General features: G+C 36.2%; 1 protein-coding gene and 1 long non-coding RNA gene across 2 annotated transcripts; both read left to right on the top strand.

Annotated features, from left to right (window-relative positions):
• Positions 1-13,249: 13,249 nt before the first annotated feature.
• On the top strand, positions 13,250-13,975 carry LOC126729005 (uncharacterized). The gene is made up of 3 exons (XR_007656455.1): positions 13,250-13,569; positions 13,641-13,726; positions 13,858-13,975. It is a non-coding gene; the product is annotated as an uncharacterized LOC126729005 (long non-coding RNA).
• Positions 13,976-14,133: 158 nt separating this feature from the next.
• Positions 14,134-21,775, top strand: LOC126727769 (uncharacterized). The gene is made up of 3 exons (XM_050433687.1): positions 14,134-14,298; positions 19,868-20,224; positions 20,339-21,775. The coding sequence occupies exons 1-3, from the start codon at positions 14,134-14,136 to the stop codon at positions 21,773-21,775; spliced, it is 1,959 nt and encodes a 652-aa protein (XP_050289644.1).
• Positions 21,776-24,215: the final 2,440 nt, after the last annotated feature.

The raw sequence follows: 24,215 nt of genomic DNA, 5'->3' as shown, positions 1-24,215 counted from the left end.
ATGTGTTGTCAAAAATTAAAATGTTTCTTTGGTTGTGTGCCCACAATAGTATCGGTGTTAAAGTTTGCCTTGGAAGGAGAGGAGTGGTTCAAGATGAAGTGTGTCCTGTTTGCTGTAATGGGGATGAGACTATTTTGCATGCATTGAGGGATTGCTCCCACTTGAAACATGTGTGGAACCAGCTAGGGGTCACGGCTGCTAATCATGAGTTTTGGCATGAAAATGTGGTGGATTGGTTGTCTCTGAATGTTAGGAAGAATGGCAAAATGCATAATTCCGGTATCCCTTGGGAAATTGTTTTCCCCTTTGCTATTTGGTCCATTTGGAAGAGTAGAAATGATATTGTTTTCAATAGAAAAGGTCGGAGTCCTAACTTGGCTTTAGACATTGTGTATCAAGCTAAAGAGTATGTGCACTGTGTGGCTGCCCCTAGATTGCAATCTCGTAGAGTCTTAAGGAGCATTCGGTGGGAGAGACCTGACTTTGGGTGGAGGAAGTTGAACACAGATGGGGCTTGCAGTGAGCCTCACGGTCTGGCTGGTTGTGGGGGAGAGGTTAGGAATGAGGATGGGCAGTGGGTAGCGGGTTTTAGCAAGCGCATTGGGATCACTAGTAATTTTGCTGCTGAGATGTGGGGGCTGCGTGAGGGGCTTAAACTGTGCTGCAACTTAAACATCCGCAGTCTTGAAGTTGAGATGGATGCCAAGGCCATTGTTGATGTGCTTCAGAATACAGGTTATGTTAATAATGTTATATCCCCTATTTTAGATGATTGTAGGCATCTAATTTCTCTATTCCAAAATGTCCGTATTAAGCATTGTTTCCGGCAAGCTAACCAATGTGCGGATGGCTTAGCTAGGATGAGTTTTAGTTTAAATGCTGATTTTCTTATTTTTGATAGTCCGCCTATGGACATTTTAGATGTATTTGAGGGAGATCTTAGTGGGAGGTCTTTCATCAGGTCTTGTACTGAACCTTGCTTTGGTTTTTAGTTTGTAATGTTATCGTCTTTCATCAAAAAAAAAAAAAAAAAAAAATATATATATATATATATATATTTATCAAAGTTATCAAACTATATATACGTGCATGCATGGTTATAGTTAATGGCCAATGATTTTCCCGAAATGCCCCTTTCCCTTTCTTTTAACGTTAAAAGTTCATAAATTTTAGATAATAGACGCTTTTAATTTTTAAAAAATATATATAAACACTTTTTAATTTATTATTGTCTCCAGCATTTTCCTTTTAATATTAAGCAACATTTTTTTTTTTTGTTATTAAATGATAAAGTCATAGGCATTTATATTAAGAAAGTTAAGGATTGAAAGTTTAAATAGTGTTCAAACACTCATTAAAAAAAAAAAAAAGTGTTCAAACACTATAACTTGTTTAAACCCCCAATTCTTAATTACGGCTTGATTAATTTTAATCTAAACACATTTGATGCAGAATATACATGAGTAGCAAATTAATTAATCGAAACACTCAACAATTGCATGGATGAACAAGTGCAATGCTAAAATGGAAAGGGCAGTGGGTAAAAGAATAGCAAAACCAAGATAACACGACGATATGTTATCAAAGAGGAAACTAAAGAACTCGGCAAAAAACCTTTTCGCAACCCTCCAAGTCAAAATGATCCACTATGAATAAGTTGGAGTATAAGGATACCAAAAAGATCATCCAAGCCAAATCTACCCAAAGTACTTGAGCCCTCCAAACTCCAGTTACCAATGGACTTCTCAGAGTCTTGTCTTCACTAGTTATCCAGATCTCACAATACCACTCGATACCCAATGCTTTCCAAGTTTCAAAACAAGCTCTACACTTTGAATAGGTGTGGATTGTGTCTGGGTAAATCTTCTCTGAAAGTATAACAATGAGAGAGGGGAGGAAAAGAGACTACAAGGATTTCTCTCTTGAGGATGTGTAGCTCTTTCTAATATGGTGAGTGTGTTATAGAAACCTTTTAAGGGTTTTCTTCTGAATAGGCTCTTTATAATCTTATGGGTAATGAAAATATATATAGTATAAGTGAAGGGTATAAGAGCCACACTTAAAATCATCCTGGTAGAGAGTTTCGCAGGTCATTCGTGGGTTAGCCAAGTCGTGAAGTGGTACTCGCGAAATACAACCTGACACTTGAATCATCAACTTCTAGCATGTGCTTATCATGTGACCTTTCGCGGGTCGTCTACTCGCAAGTCAGTCACGAGCAAGTCACGAACTTCACTGTCTTGAGCAATCTTCACCAACTTAATTCTAAAACCCATTACAAATATATCTCACAAAATACAAGGAAATAAATTAAGCAATTACAACACATTTTTTCATGGAATAAAGCCAACATAAATATTATGTGAAAAACCATAACTTAACAAGGATATTGAAGACAATGATAAATTTAGCTTGCCTCCATTTGAGAAAAAATTTTAGCTCCTCCACCGAAATTCATGTTATGGTCTAAAAGGCCAAACTTTTTATAGGCCATGATGTCTAACATCCCAATATTTGTTATGTTAATTAATAATATCGGAGGATAATGACACCATGTTGAACACAAGTAATTGTGTTCAACATGGTGCTTGTTACTATTTGGTGAAACCTAGCCCAATAGTTGAACTCAAACGGCTGTGGATTCATGTGTTTTCTATGAGAATCTAGTGTTATATACGGATGAGTGGAGAGGCAGAAAGCGGATAAAATGGACGTCACATCTCAAATTAGTATTTCGGGAAATTTTAATAGTCCATTAATTTGGATCGAAGGGGAATAAAACAAGAGAGTTAATCTCATACGGAGGCTGTACCGATTTGACCAGTGGAACGATATATTTCGATACCGGTTAATATTGGTGTACCGTTTCGGGTTTACTGTTATTTTTTATATTTATATATATATATATATATATATGTGTGTGTATTATAATAAATATAAAAGTTTACTATAAAACATTACCTAAATTCAGAATAAATTATTCATAGTTTTAGACTTTAGCATCAATTAAAAAAAAAACACAATATAAAAAATATAAATTTTAATTATTCATTGCATATTAAGAAAACAAATAATACTAATAATTTAAATCAACTAAGTTACCATTTTGCCCTTACAAAAATTACAAAATTTATAAAAAAATTAAAAAAAAACTTTTTTTAGTACCGGCCAGTATTGCCTGAAATTGGCTGACACATGACCGGTATTTAAACCGGTTTGAAACATTGGCGTTTTGATATCGATATACATACCGGTACGGCCGGTACCGATACGGTATCGACTACCTTGGAATAAAGTAGAGTTGATTGAAAATTAACCTAATATCCAACCAACTCTAATTTCCTATCAACTCTATTGTACTTTTTTTTGCTCTTCCTTCCTTTCCTCTTTATCCAAACAAGCCATAAAGGAATTGGGCCTTCTTGGTATGAGATATGAATCTTTTATCTAACCTTATGCTTCATTAATATGTTTATTGTCACAAATTTTATTTATCTATCGCTGGTATGAGATATGAATCTTTTACCTAATCTTATGCTTCATTAATATGTTATTGTCACAGATTTTATTATTATTATTATTATCATTATTTGTTTGTGGCATCAATCTAGTCTAACCCAACACAACACCTCTGATTGGTTTTTAATGGATTAATTGATGAGTTCGATTGAATTTTAATTCTTTTTTAAGATTGTGTTGGGTCATCAAGTTAACAAAATTTTCAACTCAAGTAATTCAACCCAAACCACATATTTTAGGAAGATAAAAAATCACATTAAATGTGTTAGTTTTGATTCATTTTAAATTTATCAACTTGATTTAGTATTTTGAAACTTAGTTCATATTAATATATTTGGAAAATTAGACTCAATTATATAATTTTATAATCATTTTTTAAATCAATTATTGGCTTAAATAGTTTAACGAAAGTCCAATATTTTTATTTGGCAGGACAATATTACCCTAATAAGACAATACCACTCAGCTTAATCTCTACCGATTGGATTGATTTTTAGAGATATCATGAGCTGGGTTGGGAGTTTAATATCTACCTGCTGGATTCTTTTTCTTTTTTTTTTTTTTTTTTTTTGGGAGACATCATGAGCTGGGTTAGGTTAGGAATTTTCCAATTCTTGTTTCATTGATACACGATAGTTTACACTTAAAATAATTGCACGGCACATTTATTTAAACTCCCTTGGGTGGCGCGTGCACGTTGTGCTCGAGCTCTTTTTTTAATATTTATAACTAAAGATTATGCAGAGTTTTTTTTTTTTTTTTTTTTTTTTTTTTTTTTTTTTTTTTTTTTGGTGGGAGGAAGATTATGTAGATTTTTCATTTGAAAAATACACCCCAAAAAAAAAAAAAAAAAAAAAAAAATACATGTCAAAAGTATATAGTCTAAAATCTTAGACCTATATCCTTCTCAGTTCTCTCACCAAAACAGTGAGTTTGGCTGACCAAAGGCAAAGAGTGCAAAATAAAAAGACTGTTCAAGGGACCCTTCACCTTAAATAGATTATTATTATTATTATTATTATTATTATTTTGATAGGGGGTAATAAATATGTTGGGAAGGAAAAATCTACTGGGTACCTGTGTTCTTATCCTAAAATAAAACATGTCCATATATGGAACAACATGTCCTTTAAATTCTAATATTTTAAAATAAATATATTATCACAATAAATAAAATAAATATGGAGAGAGGGAATTACCCTAAATGTAACTTTAAGAAATTTTATACTATCTAATAACTGTTGATTGGATAAATAATTTGAAAATTCTAACATTAAGAGAGATTCAAGTTACGCTAAGTGTGATTTTTTATTTTTTGAATAACATGTCACATCAATTCCTTGGGAATTGGGATAACAAACAATATTTTGTCTCATAAATAAAACAAGTTGCCAAGAGCCTTGTATATAGCTCAACCAGCAGTTTTTTGTGTTTTCAATAAAAATATCTAAGGTATAAATCTCTCACATGCAACTATCAAATTGTTAATATGGAAAAAAAAAAAATCTTAAAATAATCACTCTCTCTTTTTGACCAATGGCGCTCTTTGACAAAGAGGATGAAGGCCATGTTTAGGTGACACTATCGAAGACAAATGAAGAATATTTAGGTGACACACTCACGTTGTCATTTGGAAATGAACTAGGAAGATACCAATATAGTTTCCAAGTCATAGTCAAACTAATGAGTTATACAATTACAAATTACCTCAAGAACAATGAGATGTTAAATTTTAAAATGTAGTTAATTAGAGGAAAGTACCAAAAATACCTTATTGTTTTACTTTTATGATTGAGACATGTAAAACCTCCTAACTCCCGAGTAGGGGCGTAGCTAGGAATTTGTACATGGGGGGGCCAATTCGAAGGTTGAAATCGATGACGATGAGTATCATTACTGTATGGATAGTCTATATTTTTAGGTTGATATGGACTTTTTTTGAGATAAGCTCGTCGGATTTCATCTTGTTTGTTGATAGGGAATTCACATATTTGGGGCCTGGTAGACAGCGGTACCAATGCTGAAAGTATATCAAAGAAAACAAAACAACCAAGTTCCAAAACTAAAGCTAAACTAGCTGATGAAGAAAGAAAAAATTGGTCAGAAATTTTTTTTTTTTTTTGGATTGCGAGGATAGAGTCTGGAGTTTTGGGGGCTGGTAGGTAGCAGTACCAATGCTGAAAGTACATCAAAGAAGCCAAAAAAAAGAATGAGAAGTAAAAAAGGATAAGGGATTCTGTGGGTCAGGGTGGGTTTTTAAAGAGGGAGAGAAATTATAATTTTGTTGTGAGAAATTATAATTTTGTTGTTATTTGGACTTAGAGAATTTAAATGAAGTTGGCCAACAACTTTTTGTTTTATTTGGAGTACCTAAAACCAGTGGCGACTTCAGGAAATTTTTTCAGGGTATTCCTTACACAGTTTAATAAAAAAAGAAATTCATATATTGACACCAACAACAACCAAAAAATATGCAAATTCATATTTGAACGAAAATTTTCTAAGTTAAAGTTAATACAAATCCGCTTAGAAGATGAAGAGGAATCTTTCACAAAAAATAAATCTTAGGTACATGGTTTCTTTATCAAATATTTGTCAATAATAACTAGCAAAATAATAAACAATAAATTATAAATCCATTTAAAATATTAATAAAATTATTAATTATTTTTATTTAATTATTTAATTATTTTTCTTTACTAACCACTAGTAATCTAGCACACACCTCACTGTTTAGTTGGTATTGCACAAAGTAAAAAATACAAGCAGACTGCATCATTCATCTGATTGAACCCACTGTCTAACATAGTTCATTTTTTATTTTTGTCTTTTAATAATGTGTTGTTCTGGGTGTTGCTTTTAGGGACAGAAATACACAATTACATATTTACATATATACACTTACACAAAAAGCCAATTTAGCCAAAAGAGAACCAGAGGAAAGCCTAAGTCTAAGTCAGAGCAAAGAAAAAGAGAGATTTCAAAAGACAAAAAAATAGTCACAAGGACAAGGCAGAGCAGAGATGAGATAAAAGAAAAAGAGAGAGAGAACGCCGCTCTCAGTGAGGCTCAGAGCAGAGATGAGATAAAGAAAAAGAGACAGAACTGAAGTACCTTGATGTTGCCTGAGGTTCTTATCCCGATCTCGCCGTCGCGGTGTCGCCAATCTCCGATCTGGGCAAGGGAATCTCTGATCTCGCCGTCGACTGCTCTGGGTGTGGCTGTTGCAGCGTTGCTGAGTAGCTTTTGCAGAGGACCTGAGGTTTCCGTTGCCGTTGGTTGTTGTCGTTGAGCTGTTCTGGTTTTGCTTTTTTTTTTTTTTTTTTTTGATAAATGGTTTTGCTTTACTTGATGAATCTGTCATGCTCTGGTTTCTTTAGGTTAGGTTGTATCTTATTTTTTATTTTATTATTATTATTATTTTTTTTTTTGAGATTCCGTAGGTTTGCTACGCTTTACCTTGTTTTTTTTTTTTGATTGGGTTCCTAATATGTTGTTTAAGATTGGTGGGCTTGTCCCGTTACATTTTTTTTTTTTTAGATTTTAGTTCAAAATTTTTATTCGGGCTTTTTTTTTTTCGCTTGAAAGTAGAACAAATGAATTTTTTTTTTTCTTTTCTGAGGGTGTTAAAGCTGGGGCTGGGTTGGGAGAATAGTTGATATGTGGGTAGGGGGGCCATTTATTTTTTCTTCATAGTCTAATGTAAATACCTGTGAATTGTGAAGGCTGGAGCAACGAAGCTGGGCTGGGCAGATCGAGCAACCGGCGGCGGCGGCGGCAAGTGGGTCTCACACTCTCGCCGGCGTGGTACTAGGTAGCAACTAGCAAGATCAAGATGGGCTCACAAGCGTCACGGCGTCACGGACTCACGGCGACATGGCGTGGACGTGGGCGGCGGCGGCGTCGTCGTGGGTGAGTGGGTCTCTCTCACTTTCTGTCTCGCCTCTCTATCCTCTGCCTCACCTCTCACTCTTACTTTCCTTTCTTTCTTTTTTTTCCTTGGTTTTTTTTGCTTTCTCCGGTGTTGAACTACTGACTCCTGAGAGCTGAGTTTTGTTTTGTTTTGTTTTTTTTTTTTTTTTAATAGATTTACCTGGGTCATGGGCTGCTGGACTGGCCGGATGATGGGCTGGGGGTTCATGATTTTTGGGAGGGGGGCCCAAGCCCTTTTTTTGTTTTCTGAAAATTTTACCTGCTCAAAATTTTTTTTTTTGGGCCCAGGGGGGCCCGGGCCCCCCTTTGGGCTCAACGTGGGTCCTTTCATGACGGTCATAGGTCTGGAGCCCAGATAATTATCTGCATGGTACGGATCATATAACTTACTCCCGTCCCACTTTGCTTGTCTGTTTGAAAAGTCAAACTTTTTAAGGGAACATTATTTATTATCTTGTTTATCTTTTAAAAATGTATAAGTTTTCAAAACTACCATTAAATAAATTTATCAAAAACTTAAATTATTAATAAAATAGGGATATAATAGAAGAGAACATTATTTATTGTCTTGTTTATCTTTTAAAAATGTATAAGTTTCCAAAACTACTCTTAAATAAATTTATCGAAAACTTAAATTATTAATAAAATAGGGATATAATAGAAACATTAGTAAATTAATAACTTTTATTTTTAGAAACATGACAATATTTTGGGACACCCCAAAATGGAATAGAGAGAGGACAAAAAAAGTGGGACCGAGGGGATATCTAAGGGAAGATTCAACAAATCTTTTCAACGTTCTATAAATGACATTCTACATAGAGCGTAGTGCATTACTTAAGTGTTCCTAGCCATTAAAGAGTTTTCTTATTCAGTTTCAGTCTGCTTTTAGATTCATTATCAGTTCGTTTTTGAGAAATGAAAAGAGTTAGGAAAATGAAACCCGTATTGAAGAACACTGATAATAGTAATGCTTCGAGTGAGATTCCAGCTGGAACGAGAGTTTTGATTATAGATGGTAATCAAGAAAGTCTCCACCAGTCGGAAATGATACTTAAGGAATTTGCTTATAAAGGTATGCTTTAAACTAGTCACATTTTTTTTCTCTTTCTTTCGGTTAGCTCTAGACATTTTGGGGTTTTTGATGAAAACTAAAATGAGTCTTTTTTTCAACTTTACTTAAAATTCTTATTAATGTCTTCAACACAAACTTATTCAATTTTTTTTTTTTTAAAAGGAAAATTATGATACTATACTAAAAAAAAAAAAAAAAAAAAAAAACCTTATCACACGTACAAAGCACATATGACGAGACTAGTTTTATATATATATATATATTAGAGTAATTAATATTGCTTTTTTCTATAATAAATAAATTATATAGATTAATTAATATAATGTTTAAATTCTATTAAAAAATTAGCGTTTTAAAATAAGTGGTCAGATTTATTTACTAGTATTTTTTTTAAAACAAATTTGGTAAATAAAACTACCGTTTTAGAACCTTCATTTCAAATCATTTTCTCATTCCCAAACTCCCACCACTTGGCCACCTCAGCTCCTATTGTTGGAACATTTGTAGCAAATGCCAAATTTATTAGGCAATTGGCACATTTCATGAAGATGATATTTTTAATGTTTGATTTTAGTATTTAGCACACTTGATGCTTGTACTTAGTGCTTAGTTTGATATTGAACTTTAGTCTATAGACTAAAATTTATGGCTTTAGCTCTACCAATGCAGCATCAATTTATGGCTCTAGCTCCAATAACTACGCCTCCCTTTCAAACTTATTTGTGCTTTATTATTTTTCTCAATTTTTATTTGTGTTCTTCCAATGTATTTCCTCACCCCTACCGTGTTACCTTATAATTTCAGTTGAAAAATGCAAACAAGGGAAGGAAGCTTTGAAGTTGCTTAACGAGGGCAGAAGAAAATTTGATATTATTTTGACTGAAAGATGCATGCCTGACATTAATGAATTTGAGCTTCTTGGAACTTTGAGTAAGATTACTGATTTGCCGCCAGTCATAGGTAAGCATGCAGCTTGTCTTGCTCAATTCAATATGCCATATTCTGTTGCCTTTAATTACTATGATATTTAAATTTCCATTTGACAATTAAATTTACAGCATATGTGATATTATGGCTTAAGAGGATCAAGATATTTGTTAATTGTTATGTTATAGTTATGTCCGAGTCTAGGAACTATAACACTATCAAGGATTGCATAAAATATGGTGCTTATGGTTATCTGGTGAAGCCGATTCAGAGGAAAGAACTCGAAATGTTGTGGATTCATGCGTTCAGGCAGAGCATAAGTATGCGTAATGAAGTGCCGCAGACAGATGTAATGAAAAAAATACGGAAGGTTTGGAGCCCGCGTGAGACTCAAGAATTTTACAACGCTTATGAAGAAGCAAAAAAGAGGGGTGGTACGAATCCTTTCCCCAATCTTTAAGCTTCATTAATTTGTTATTTTCACACTCATTTATAGGCTCATATTAAGCTCTCTGATTCTCCCAAAAAAAAAAAAAAAAACCAAAAAATCATATTAAGCTATTTGTGGTAGGGTGTATCAAACTATCAACTTGCAAACTCAACCTGACCTTTTGAAATTTTTAGTTTTATTTTTTATGTTTGATAAGTTGGATTGAGTTTTTTTTTTCTTTCTTTTGAAACTCGAGTTGGGCTCTGATTGGATTGGAAAAAGTTTTAATCCGATTAATCATAATTTAAAAATATATATTTAAATTTATGAGTTTTATTTAGTTTAGATTTAAGACTTATCTTAAGTTTGTTAACTATACTTATTCCGGTATTTGGCCAAAAGCGCCTCTTCTACTTTGAGTGTCTGCTTATAAAAAAATACTGAACACTGTAGTCAGTAGACTAGGATATAATATGGAGTGAGCGAGGTTAAAAGTAACAGAGCTTGACCTCCTCCTCAAACTTAGCATCCATGCTCCAAAATTGAATAATCAATCTACTAAAAGTATGTAATCAATCTATTACCGTAATCTCAAATTTTAAACGATTAGAAGAATCGAGAAAGAAAATTATAAAAAATTACAGTTTACATTACTATATATATAATTGTTTCTTTATTTTTACCAATACTGATTAAAAAAATCTAGATTAATTTTCTGCTTCCAATCTTACCACCTGAAATTAATGAAATCCCAGATCGGCCGACACCTAAACTCATGATAGAAATTTTGAATCGTAAAGGTCTCGAAGATCTGACTCAAAAGGAAGTTGCTTCCAAACTTCAGGTAATTGTAATTTCTTTTTTAACTGATCATTTGTCTTCCTAGGAAGTATGTTATCTAGTTAAAGAATCATATTAATTCTTTCGTTGAGGAACAAGCAAAATTACGACTTCATCTCCAAAATGCAGAAACTCCGTCGAAAAATTGGTGAGGTAGGGACATCTTCAAATCAGCTAAATTTGTCAACACAACATCAACAAGCTTTAGCAGCAGGGAGCACGAGTTTGGGACCTCGCATGATAACTCCAAACTTTCAGAATGTACAGGTTAATGTTGACCACAGTATTACTGATAAGATGACTCAAACTCTGTCAAGTCATGAGCAGCCATGCAATGAGATGTCCAATATCATTCAAGATCAAGCCACGGCAGTGAATATAGCTGGCATTGAACAAACTTGCATTCCTCCACGGAAGTCGTCTGACTGTGATCTTTATGAAGGTTATAGACGCATGACCGATTTTAAAGATCTGTCAGTAGGTCAGCCTGTTCTCCCTTACATTCCCAATATTAGTCAAGATCACGCCACGGCTGAGAATGTAGCTGGCATTGAACAAACTTCCTTTTCTTCATTGGAGTCGTCTGACTGTGATCTTTTTGAAGGTTATAGACGCATGACCAATACTAATGATCTGTCAGTAGGTCAGTCTGTTCTCCATCCCAATATTATTCAAGATCAAGCCGTGGCTGAGAATGTAGCTGGCATTGAACAAACTTGCTTTCCTCGATCAGAGTTGTCTAACTATGATTATTTTGAAGATGATAGTTTCATGCCCAATATTAATACCTCTCTTCAGAGTTCCTATCAAGATTGTGATATCGACACGGATTATACTCCTTTGTGTGAAGTTCATAATCCCGAGTTGAATGAGGGGATCCCAAGTGTTACGTTTGAAGATAGTACTGGGGAAGCCAATAATATTCAAGAACAGGCTGTAGGCAATGGCCTCACTCACTTTTCTAGGCCAGAGTGCTTTGCATATGATGATTCCATGTCCTTTTTGTGAATGAGTTCATGAAGGTTAGTCTAATGTGGATTTACTTATGTTTTTTTTTTTCCATGTCTTTTGTACAGGTTACAAAATTTCCTACCATCTAAAATAATGAAACTCAAATAAAATATTTTCCTTTTTTGTTCTCTTGCAGCTAAATGCTGGATTGCCTGAATCCAAACTCGGACTGTGTGCTCATCCCAAGGATAGTGCTTCTGTGCAGGATACTGTTCTGTTCTCTACGAGTGTGTGTGAGTGTGGTGTGTGAACTAGTATATGGTAAAAGTAAAGTGTATGATCTGGTGACCTTTCCTAGCTGTTCTACTAGTACTTTGTGTTTTGCAATAAAAGACTAAAAAGTTTTATATATTTTTCAATACACACAATAGCATGCGTGGTTTTCTCTTAAGCATTTTCTGGAAGCAATTCCCTTCCATTTTCCCCTAACCTGTTACAAACCGAAAAGCAACGTGGGTCCGTCCCTGCTTAATATCACTGTATTCAATTATGTGCGCTTATAAAATTGTGGTTCCCTCTTCTTATTTTTTGTTTGGCCGTATAGAATATCTTACTTATACATTTTTTTAATAAAAAAACTGCCCTGTTAAAAGTTTCTTAAGTTAGTATATTCTTTTTAATATATTAACTACTAAATGAAAGCTGCAAATGTATTTATTCTAGGGTTATACATGGATAAATTTTTTCAAGTTGACAAAACTTAGCTCCAAAACTTATCTCCAAGTTGTGTTGTCTATAAATAAGTCTCTCCTTTTTCTCCAATTTTTATTTATTCTAATGGTCCTAGTGTTTCAAAAGGACCCCTTAAAATACTTGTGAAAAAAAGTGCGTAGTTTCTTCCAATGTATTAGGCTAGCTATGCCTTGGGGGTTTTTTTGGGTCTCCTTACTTTCCAATTTTATAATCAAGTGACTTGTAAGCATTTCATTTGATAAGATTATAGAATGGTGTTTACATATTACAAATTTATATGATTTTTGCATTTCAAAAATAATTCCACATTTGCTTTTTCAAATTTTGTGATTTCTATGCTCAAAGCATGCTGATGTTTTGTAAAACATGAAAGCCATACTATGTTCCCATTATATGTTCCTGCAGAAGCTATTGCATTGTTGTAGCCATGTGCAGAGGAAACATATAATGCATGTAAATATGAGTTTTTCCTGCTGATGTAGGTTTGGGCTCGGCAGAGAAGCTCGATTTATGTTCATGATTGCCTGAATGGGTTTCTAATATCTGTCATATTATCATACCTTGCAAGTCAAAACAAGATTGCCAATTCTATGAGGGCAATGCAGATATTTCATGTTACATTGAACTTCATTGGTATAATTTGTTTTTCTTTATGCCCTTATTGTTCAAAAGTTTTTCTTTTTTTGACTCTAATATTTATTCTTCATGGTTGTTGTCATATGTATGGTGAAATTCATTCACATATTGAAGTTGAAGCTATGAAATGAATAGTATATTTTAATTGTAGAATTTATATATGAGATGAAGTAATTTATTGGTATGTAGTTCAATAGACTAAACTGTAATTTGCGTTAAGACAAGTCCTGCTTATTAGTGGTTAATATGATGGTAATATCAGTCTGGTTGTTCAAGCAAGTGATTTGAAGCCAGGGCCTTATTGGACTGGAAAACAAGTTTTCAATCTTATTATACCAAAACAAATTAATCCCATACGAACTTCTGCCTGGCACTCAGAGTCAGAAACTGGATCCATTCCTCCAGGGGACACTCAAGTAAGAATAGCAAGGGGGGAGCTACTTGCTGGAACTCTTTGTAAGAAGACACTTGGAACATCTACTGGAAGTCTGATACATGTTATTTGGTATGCACGCTTAACATATAGTTTTTCCCTCTTTCATCCTTGGTTATGACTCCGATTCATATTTTTGGCAGGTGTTTTTCCTAATTTTGATCCCATATTTGTTCTGTGAGAGCATATGTGTCTAATTGTGAAGGCTCTGCTGACCTGCATCATAGAGGTATGTGTAGTAATAGTTATGAAATTTCAGTTCTCCATATATGACATACGTTTACTTATAGAACTTTATTGCTATCATAGCTCAAGTGGTATGACTTCTTGTATTGTTTATTATAATGGTTTTTCTTTTAGGAGAAGGAATCATGGGATATGAACACTCCAGAAAAAATTGAAGCCACTGGTAAAAAGAAGGAAGAAGGAAATTTATTGATCAAGGCTGGTAAATGTGCAAAGGCTTCCGAGAAATATGAGAAGGTATTGCCTTATAAGGAGCTTGTGATATGAGAAGCAGTTTTACTTGAATCACTGTTTTTGGTTGTGATATGCCCTGACTAAGTCCATCTTTCATTTGCGTAGGCTGTTTTTGATGGTGGTCTTGATGATTTTAGACTGTTGGGTTTGAAAAAAATGGTGCAGTTTTACTTGATCTCAGTTGGCCTGGGACGTGAAGCAGCATTTTCAGCCGCAGTTTTGGGAGACAATGCTCTCATGGAAAAGGCGTGGCAGAAACATCTGCAATTAACTCAACACTGGCAAAGGCTCCACCCCAGGCTCCAGAGATTCTCGAAACAAGTATTGCGACTACATTGCCAATGAGTGACCCAAGAGCAGATTCTGCTAAACTGTTGGTGTCAGCATAGAGCATACATTTTTTTTTATTTTTTTTGGTTTTGTTTAGTTTTTGCTTTTTTTTGCCCCCCTAATGATTGGTCTGATGTATACATTGCCTTTATTGTATAAAGTAGGCTTTGCTGTCTGATGTAATTTGAAGAGCAAAGAAGAAAATTAATTTGCTACATGTTTCAGGCTTCTGTAATGTTCCTGAAAATTGGATATATCTTGCTGTCATTTTTTTTTTTAAATTACTATAGCTTATTTGTATTGATGAATGAAAATTATTATTTCGCTTGTTTTTTCCTTTTTTGTATTTTTGTATATCTAAATGTTCAATACTAGGAGGAAAATCATTGTCTTACATAAAACATATACTAAAACAAACGTGATTAGATTCTCAATATGGTGCGTATGGGCCTTATGGCAGTCAATCATGCCACTTTATCCTGTGACTTATATATATATATATATATATATATTTATATAAACCTGTCAATTTTATTTAGAAACTGCTAATGAAAGTACATCATGAGATAAAACATGCTACTGAAAGTACATCATGATGTAAACAAATCTTTGCTTCTGCTAAGTATCAGTGACAATTTTTTTCCTGATTAATTAGAAGTTTAGAACATGTTTGGTATTTATGCACTTGCACCTATTGAATGAGCAGTTGAATGAGCAGTGGAACTGAGTGTTATGGGTGAGAGAGATTGAGGGAGTTAGTGATGCGTGTGGGTTTTTAATATTTTGCCCAGTGGAGCTCGAGTCTATAAGACTCGAGTTCTATGTGCAAATTTTAAATTAAAAACATTAACTAATAGCACGTTTATTTTGCCCAGTGGAACTTGAGTCTATAAGACTAGAGTTCTACGCAAATTTTAAATTAAAACCATTAAGTTGTGATCACGTTTTACCCTAAGAAAATCGAGTCTTAGAGACTTGATTTTTAATTTTGTACAAAACGAGTCTTTAAGACTCGAGATCCAGCTAGCATTTTCGTCCAACTCAGCACCACAAAATGAGTACAAAGTGAGTTTTTGAGACTCAATTTTTAATGAGCGCCATTGGTCAAAGAGAGAAAGTGATTATTTTAAGATTTTTTTTTTTCATATTAATAATTTGATAGTTGCATGTGAGAGATTTATACCTTAGATATTTTTATTGAAAACACAAAAAACTGTTGGTTGAGCTATATACAAGGCTCTTGGCAACTTGTTTTATTTATGAGACAAAATATTATTTGTTATCCCAATTCCCAAGGAATTGATGTGACATGGTATTCAAAAAATAAAAAATCACACTTAGCATAATATGAATCTCTCTTAACGGTTGGATTTTTAAATTATTTATCCAATCAACAGTTATTAAATAGTATAAAATTTCTTAAAGTTACACTTGGCGTAACTCCCTCTCTACATATTTATTTTATTTATTGTGATAATATATTTATTTTAAAATATTAGAATCTAAAGGACATGTTGTTCCATATATGCACATGTTTTATTTTAGGATATGAACACTGGTACCCGGTAGATTTTTCCTTCCCAACATATTTATTACCCCCTATAAAAAAAAAAAAAAATATATATATATATTATCTATTTAAGGTGAAAGGTCCCTTGAACAGTCTTTTTATTTTGCACTCTTTGCCTTTGGTCAGCCAAACTCACTGTTTTGGTGAGAGAACTGAGAAGGATATAGGTTTAAGATTTTAGACTATATACTTTTGACATGTATTTTTTTTTTTTTTTTTTTTTGGGGGAGTGTATTTTTCAAATGAAAAATCTACATAATCTTTCTCCCACCAAAAAAAACTCTGCATAATCTTTAGTTATAAATATTAAAAACACCCAAGGGAGTTTAAATAAATGTGCCGTGCGATTATTTTAAGTGTAAACTATCGTGTATCAATGAAACAAGAATTGGAAAATTCCTAACCTAACCCAGCTCATGATGTCTCCCAAAAAAAAAAAGAATCCAGCAGGTAGATATTAAACTCCCAACCCAGCTCATGATATCTCTAAAAATCAATCCAATCGGTAGAGATTAAGCTGAGTGGTATTGTCTTATTAGGGTAATATTGTCCTGCCAAATAAAAATATTGGACTTTCGTTAAACTATTTAAGCCAATAATTAATTTAAAAAATGATTATAAAATTATATAATTGGGTCTAATTTTCCAAATATATTAATATGAACTAAGTTTCAAAATACTAAATCAAGTTGATAAATTTAAAATGAATCAAAACTAACACATTTAATGTGATTTTTTATCTTTCTAAAATATGTGGTTTGGGTTGAATTACTTGAGTTGAAAATTTTGTTAATTTGATGACCCAACACAAGCTTAAAAAAGAATTAAAATTCAATCGAACTCATCAATTAATCCATTAAAAACCTATCAGAGGTGTTGTGTTGGGTTAGACTAGATTGATGCCACAAACAAACAAAAAAATAATAATAATAATAATAATAAAATCTGTGACAATAACATATTAATGAAGCATAAGATTAGGTAAAAGATTCATATCTCATACCAACGGTAGATAAATAAAATTTGTGACAAAAAACATATTAATGAAGCATAAGGTCAGATAAAAGATTCATATCTCATACCAAGGAGGCCCAGTTCCTTTATGGCTTGTTTGGATTAAGAGGAAAGGAAGGAGGAGCAAAAAGAAGTACAATAGAGTTGACCGGAAATTAGAGTTGGTCGGATATTAGGTTAATTTTCAGTCAACTCTACTTTATTCCAAGGTAGTCGATACCGTATCGGTACTGGCCGTACCGGTACGTATATCGATATCAAAACGCCAACGTTTCATACTGGTTTAAATACCGGCCATGTGTCGGCCAATTTCAGGCAATACTGGTCGGTACTGAATTTTTTTTAAAATTTTTTTATAAATTTTGTAATTTTTGAATTTTTGTAAGGGCAGAATGATAACTTATTTGATTTAAATTATTAGTATTATTTGTTTTCTTAATATGCAATGAATAATTAAGATTTATATTTTTTATATTGTGTTTTTTTTTTTTTAATTGATGCTAAAGTCTAAAACTATGAATAATTTGTTCCGAATTTAGGTAATGTTTTATAGTAAACTTTTATATTTATTATAATACACACACACACATATATATATATATATATATATATATAATAACGGTAAATCTGAAACGGTACACCGATATTGATCGGTATCGAAATATATCATTCTTGTGGTCAAACCGGTACAGCCTTCGTATGACATTAACTCTCTTGTTTTATTCCCGTTCAATCCAAATTAATGGACTATCCGAAATACCAATTTGAGATGTGACGTCCATTTTATCCGCTTTCTGCCTCTCCACTCGTCCGTATATAACACTTGATTCTCATAGAAAACACATGAATCCACAGCCTTTTGAGTTCAACTATTGGGCTAGGTTTCACCAAATAGTAACAAACACCATGTTGAACACAATTCATTACAGTGTTCAACATGGTGTCATTATCCTCCGATATTATTAATTAACATAACAAATATTGGGATGTTAGACATCATGGCCTATAATAAGTTTGGCCTTTTAGACCATAACATGAATTTCGGTGGAGGAGCTAAAATTTTTTCTCAAATGGAGGCAAGCTAAATTTATCATTGTCTTTCAATATCATTGTTAAGTTATGGTTTTTCACATAATATTTATGTTGGTTTTATTCCATGAAAAAAATGTGTTGTAATTGCTTAATTTATTTCCTTGTATTTTGTGAGATATATTTGTAATGGGTTTTAGTATTAAGTTGATGAAGATTGCTCAAGATAGTGAAGTTCGCGACTTGCTCGTGACTGACTTGCGAGTGGACGACCCGCGAAAGGTCACATGATAAGCACATTCTAGAAGTTGAAGATTCAAGTGTCAGGTTGTATTTCGCGAGTACCACTTCACGACTTCGCTAACCCGTGAGTGACTTGTGAAACTCTCTGCCTGGATGATTTTAAGTGTGGCTCTTATACCCTTCACCTATACTATATATATTTTCATTACCCATAAGATTGTAAAGAGGTTATTCAGAAGAAAACCCTAAAAAGATTTCTATAACACACCCACCTTATTAGAAAGAGCTACACATCCTCAAGAGAGAAATCTTTGTAGTCTCTTCTCCTCCCCTCTCTCATTGTTATACTTTCAGAGGAGATTTATACCCAGACACAATCCACACCTATTCAAAGTGTAGAGCTTGTTTTGAAACTTGGAAAGCATTGGGTATCAGGTGGTATTGCGAGATCCGGATAACTAGTGAAGACAAAACTCTGAGAAGTCCATTGGTAACTGGAGTTTGGAGGGCTCAAGTACTTTGGACAGATTAGGCTTGGATGATCTTTTTGGTATCCTTATATTCCAACTTATTCACTAGTGGATCATTTTGACTTGGAGGGTTGCGAAAAGGTTTTTCGCCGAGTTTTTCGGTTTCCTCTTTGATAACACATCGCCGTGTTATCTTGGTTTTGCTATTCTTTTACCCACTGCCCTTTCCATTTTAGCATTGCACTTACTTGTTCATCCATGCAATTGTTGAGTGTTTCGATTAATTAATTTGCTAATCATGTATATTCCGCATCAAATGTGTTTAGATTAAAATTAATCAAGCCGTAATTAAGAATTGGGGGTTTAAACAAGTTATAGTGTTTGAACACTATTTTTTTTTTTTTTTTTGATGAGTGTTTGAACACTATTTGAACTTTCAATCCTTAACTTTCTTAATATAAATGCCTATGACTTTATCATTTAATAACAAAAAAAAAAAAAATGTTGCTTACTTAATATTAAAAGGAAAATGCTGGAGACAATAATAAATTAAAAAGTGTTTATATATATATATATATATATATTAAAAAAAAAATTAAAAGCGTCTATTATCTAAAATTTATGAACTTTTAACGTTAAAAGAAAGGGAAAGGGGCATTTCAGGAAAATTAGTGGCCATTGATGGGAGTGACGAGGTTACCTATCACGACGAAGATAACTCTCATGACGAAGTCATCCCTATTGACGAAGAAACTAGTCATCCCTGACGAAGGTAAGGGAGTCATTTAATGTAGTCGATCAATGACTTGAGCAGTTACAAAATCATCCAGGCGGACCGTTGGGAAGCTATTAAAAGCCCCATTATTGGGGAGGAGGTGTTACTAGGAAGGGCATTAACCACCACAACGGCTAGCACCCAAAGCCACATATATAAAGCCTGCACATTGTAAACAAAAGATACGAATACTGACACTCTAAGAGAACACTCAGTATTATCTTGTCCATTCATTTTCTATTTCACGAATTGCTTTTATGTTCTGACTTTGGCATCGAAGGCGTTGTGGCAAGCACCACACCGGTGACCCTCTTACAGGATATTTGCCTGCGGACGTGGAGCTCCGTCTGCTCATTTCGACTGACGAATTCATACTTCATCAGTTTGGCGCCGTCTGTGGGGAACGCATTTTTAAATTCATATTTGAAGACATAGTTTCCATTAGTCTTTTATATTCAGATAGAACCCAACCCAGATTCCGCAACCTTGGCCCAGCAAATTCAAGCTCTTGCGGCCACCATTGAAGAACTCACCAAGCAAAACCAGGAAATGAAGCTACGAATCCAACAGGTCCAACAAGCCCAACAGGAAGAGAACAGGTCCAAAGGTAACCCGGAGGGAGAAAGGGATAGCTACAGGAGGAGTACCTATCAGAGGCCAACCACTCCGGACGAGCAGAACTCAGATCTCATTCGAGAAATGAGGAAGGAGATGGATGAGCTGAGGAACGCCATTAAGGAGAAGATGGATCGGAGCGTGGATAGGATGGTCAGGGCCACGGATTCGCCTTTCACCACGGCGGTGCTTGAATGCCCTGTACCATCAAAATTTCAATTACCTCAACTTGAGCCATTCGACGGACTCAGAGACCCTCAGGATCATCTTAATACCTTTAAGACGACTCTAGGTCTTCAACAACCACCTGACGAGATACTGTGCCGTTCCTTTCCCACCACTCTCAAAGGAGTTGCAAAAGAATGGTTCACGAAGTTGTCGACCTCGTCCATAGACAGCTTCGAACAACTGAGCAATGCCTTCTTGCGCCACTTCATAGGGGGGCAACGTCTAAAGAGGCCGGCAGACTACTTACTCACCATTAGACAGGGAGAGAAGGAAACTCTGAGATCGTACGTCAAACGCTTCACTCGGGAGACTCTGGAGGTGGACGAAACCGATGACAAGGTGCAGCTGACGACCTTTAAAGCGGGATTGAGGTCCAAGGATCTCGTGGCCTCCCTTGCAAAGAATCCACCAAAGACGATGGCAGAAATGCTCCTGAAAGCACAGAAGTACATGAATGCTGAAGATGCTTTAGCAGCCATAAAAGACGCAAAGAAGCCAGGAGACAAGACAAAGAAAGAAGACGACCGTAGGGGGCAAAAGAGAGAGCGACCGGACCGTCAGAATAATGACGGAAATAGGAAGAAAGATGATGAAAGTTCTTGGACGATAAGATTTACTCCCTTGGTTATGCCTGTTGACAAAATTTTCACGCAGATCAAGGACGAGCACTATCTCAAATGGCCCAAGCCATTGCACTCATCCCCCAATGTCCGTGACAAGAACAAGTACTGCCGGTTCCACAAAGATCACGGCCACAACACAGAAGATTGTAGGGACCTCAAGGAGCAGATAGAGGAGTTGATACGAAAAGGGAAATTACAGAAATATGTGAAGAAGGGAGAATATAGTAAATCCAGGGACGATAAAAGCCAGCATGAGTCATTCTCTCGAGAGGACGACGGTCCATCCCAACCTCCGCACAATGTGATTGGGGAGATAAAGACAATTACAGGAGGATCATTCTCAAGGGGGTCATTTAAATCACTCAAGAAGTCATACCAAAGGCAGGTAAATAGTGTCCACACCGTACCCCCGTCTAAGCAGCGACGAACATACCTAGACATGACCTTCAATGAAGGAGATGCCATGGGAGTGAAGCAGCCCCACAATGATCCCTTGGTCATAATGTTGAATATAGAAGGATTCAATACCAAAAGGATCCTCGTCGACAATGGCAGCTCCGCAGACATCATCTACCTCCCAGCCTTCCAGCAACTGAGGCTGGATCCAAGGAGACTGCGCCCCTTTGACTCTCCACTCGTCAGCTTCAGCGGAGACAAGGTATACCCCAAGGGCATAGTGACACTGACAGTGACGGTGGGAGCATACCCGGTGCAGTTGACTCGTCAGCTAGACTTCTTAGTGGTGGACTGCCCCTCATCCTACAATGTCATCATTGGGAGACCCACACTCAACAAGTGGAAAGCGGCCACGTCCACCTACTGTTTGAAGGTAACATTCCCAACAGATAATGGTGTTGGTGATGTAAAAGGAGATCAAGTCCTGGCAAGTGAATGCTATTAAGCCGTCTTGGCTGCAAAGGAGAACCACACGTGGATGATTGAAGAAAAAGAAGAAGACAAGATGGAAGCCTTGGAAACAGTGGAGTTGGTTGAAGGAGAAAAGCAAAAGACGATAAAGATAGGAACGACGTTGAGCCCCAGATGAGAACAAGACTCATCCAATTCCTTAAAGAAAATTTAGATGTTTTCGCTTGGAGTCACGAGGACATGCCTGGCATAGCTCCAGAAGTCATCCAGCATAAGTTGAATGTGAACCCAGAACTGAAGCCCGTCCAGCAAAGACAAAGAACCTTCGCCCCTGAACGAGATCAAGCAGTTGCAGAGGAAGTTACCAAACTCCTGGCGGCAGGGTTCATCTGGGAAGTGTACTATCCCGAATGGCTCGCGAACGTTGTCCTAGTAAAGAAAGCAAATGAAAAATGGAGGATGTGTGTAAACTTCACCGACCTGAACAAAGCGTGCCCAAAGGACAGCTTCCCTCTACCGAGAATAGACCAGCTCGTGGACTCTACAGTCGGACACAAGTTACTGACGTTCATGGACGCCTTCTCAGGGTATAACCAGATAAAGATGGCTGAGGAAGACCAGGAGAAGACCGCTTTCATCACCAGTCAGAGACTCTACTGTTACAAGGTAATGCCTTTTGGACTGAAGAATGCTGGGGCTACGTATCAGAGGTTGGTGAACAAAATGTTCAGTCAACAGATTGGCAGGAACATGGAAGTAAACGTAGACGATATACTCGTCAAGAGCAAGGAAGAGCTCACACATCTGGACGATCTGAAGGAGACGTTTGCAACCCTCAAAAAACACCAGATGAGGTTGAATCCAAGTAAGTGTGTTTTTGGGATAGCATCAGGAAAATTCCTGGGATTCATAGTGTCCCAAAGAGGAATAGAAGTAAACCCAGAGAAAGTGCGAGCCATCATCGACATGACGTCACCTAGGACCGTCAAGGAAGTTCAAAAACTCACAGGAAGGATAGCAGCTTTAAACAGGTTCGTCTCCAAGGCTACAGACAAATGCCTGCCCTTTTTCAAGATCTTGAAGCAAGCTTTCACCTGGACCGACGAATGCGAAGCAGCGTTCCAGGAACTAAAGCGTTACCTGAGCAATCCACCCCTCTTAAGCCCGTCTAAAGAAGGGGAAAACCTATACTTATACTTGGCAGTGTCAGCCTCGACAGTAAGTGCAGCCCTGATCAGAGAAGAGGGCACGAAGCAGCTCCCAGTTTACTACGTCAGCCAAGCCTTCCAAGGGGCTGAGTCCAGGTACCCAAGGATTGAAAAGATCGCGTTTGCATTAATAGTAGCCTCGCGCAAGCTAAGGCAATACTTTCAGGCAAACCCCATCCTTGTAATGACGGACCAACCGATCAAGAAATCAATGAACAAGCCTGAGGTAGCCGGAAGAATGGTCCAATGGGCGATTGAACTTAGTCAATTTGACATCGAGTACCATCCCAGAACGGCGATCAAGGCGCAAGCTCTGGCGGACTTCATCGCAGAGTTCACACTTCCGGACGAAGACAGACTTATCGACGAAGTAGATAGATGGACGATACAAACTGATGGTTCGTCAGCCCAGAGGAAGGGGGGAGTAGGGGTCGTCGTAACCACCCCCCACGGAGAGATGCTAAAATATAGGGTCCAGCTAAAGTTTCCAGCTACCAACAACGAAGCTGAATACGGGGGGATACTGACAGGATTGAGGCTTGGAAAGGCACTTGGAGCTAAGAACCTGTTAATCCAAAGTGATTCAAAACTAGTAATTGGGCAGATTAGAGGGGAGTACAAAGCGAAGGAAAAAAGGATGCAAAGGTACCTCAGGCTGACGAAACACCTAACTCGGGAATTCGATACCGTGGAGTTCGTGCAAATCCCAAGAAGCCAGAATATGGGGGCAGACGAAGTCTCGAAGCTAGTGTCATCAGAAAAAGGGGAGATTAGCGTGGATTTGACGATGGAAATCCAGAAACACCCCAGCATTGAAGAGGTCTCGACATTTGCCATCCAGAGCACCAACAGCTGGATGACACCCATAATGTCCTTCCTCTAGGACGGGCACCTTCCTCAGAACACAGAATAAGCTAAAAAGGTCAAGAAGAGGGTAGCTAGGTTCACGATCCTTAATGACGCCTTATACAAGAGAGGCTTCTCCATGCTTTATTTGAAGTGTGTCGACGAAGAAGAAGCTAGATACATGCTGGAAGAAATCCATGGAGGAGTTTGCGGTGACCACGCTGGCCCTAGATCCCTGGTGAACAAGGTAATACGGGCAGGATATTTCTGGCCAACTATGCAGGTGGACGCTGTTGAGATCGTCAAGAGGTGCGACAAGTGCCAGCGATACGGGAACATACAACGGCTTCCAGCAGAGAAACTGACTACCATATCCTCCCCGTGGCCATTTGCACAGCGGGGGATCGACATCGTCGGCCC

Source organism: Quercus robur, chromosome 5, assembly GCF_932294415.1.
Source record: "Quercus robur chromosome 5, dhQueRobu3.1, whole genome shotgun sequence".
NCBI classification, from domain to species: Eukaryota; Viridiplantae; Streptophyta; class Magnoliopsida; order Fagales; family Fagaceae; genus Quercus; species Quercus robur.
The sequence above is the reverse complement of the archived record's forward strand: the minus strand, read 5'-3'. Positions and strand labels throughout refer to the sequence as shown.

What these genes read in the sequence shown, in the direction of transcription:
- LOC126727769 (XM_050433687.1), top strand. Translation starts at nt 14,134, where the DNA reads ATGGTGCAGTTTTACTTGATCTCAGTTGGCCTGGGACGTGAAGCAGCA. An exon ending in TCCAGAGATTCTCGAAACAA is followed by an intron (nt 14,299 to 19,867) that starts GTATTGCGACTA and finishes TTTTATATTCAG; the next exon opens with ATAGAACCCAACCCAGATTC. An exon ending in CGGCGGTGCTTGAATGCCCT is followed by an intron (nt 20,225 to 20,338) that starts GTACCATCAAAA and finishes CCACCTGACGAG; the next exon opens with ATACTGTGCCGTTCCTTTCC.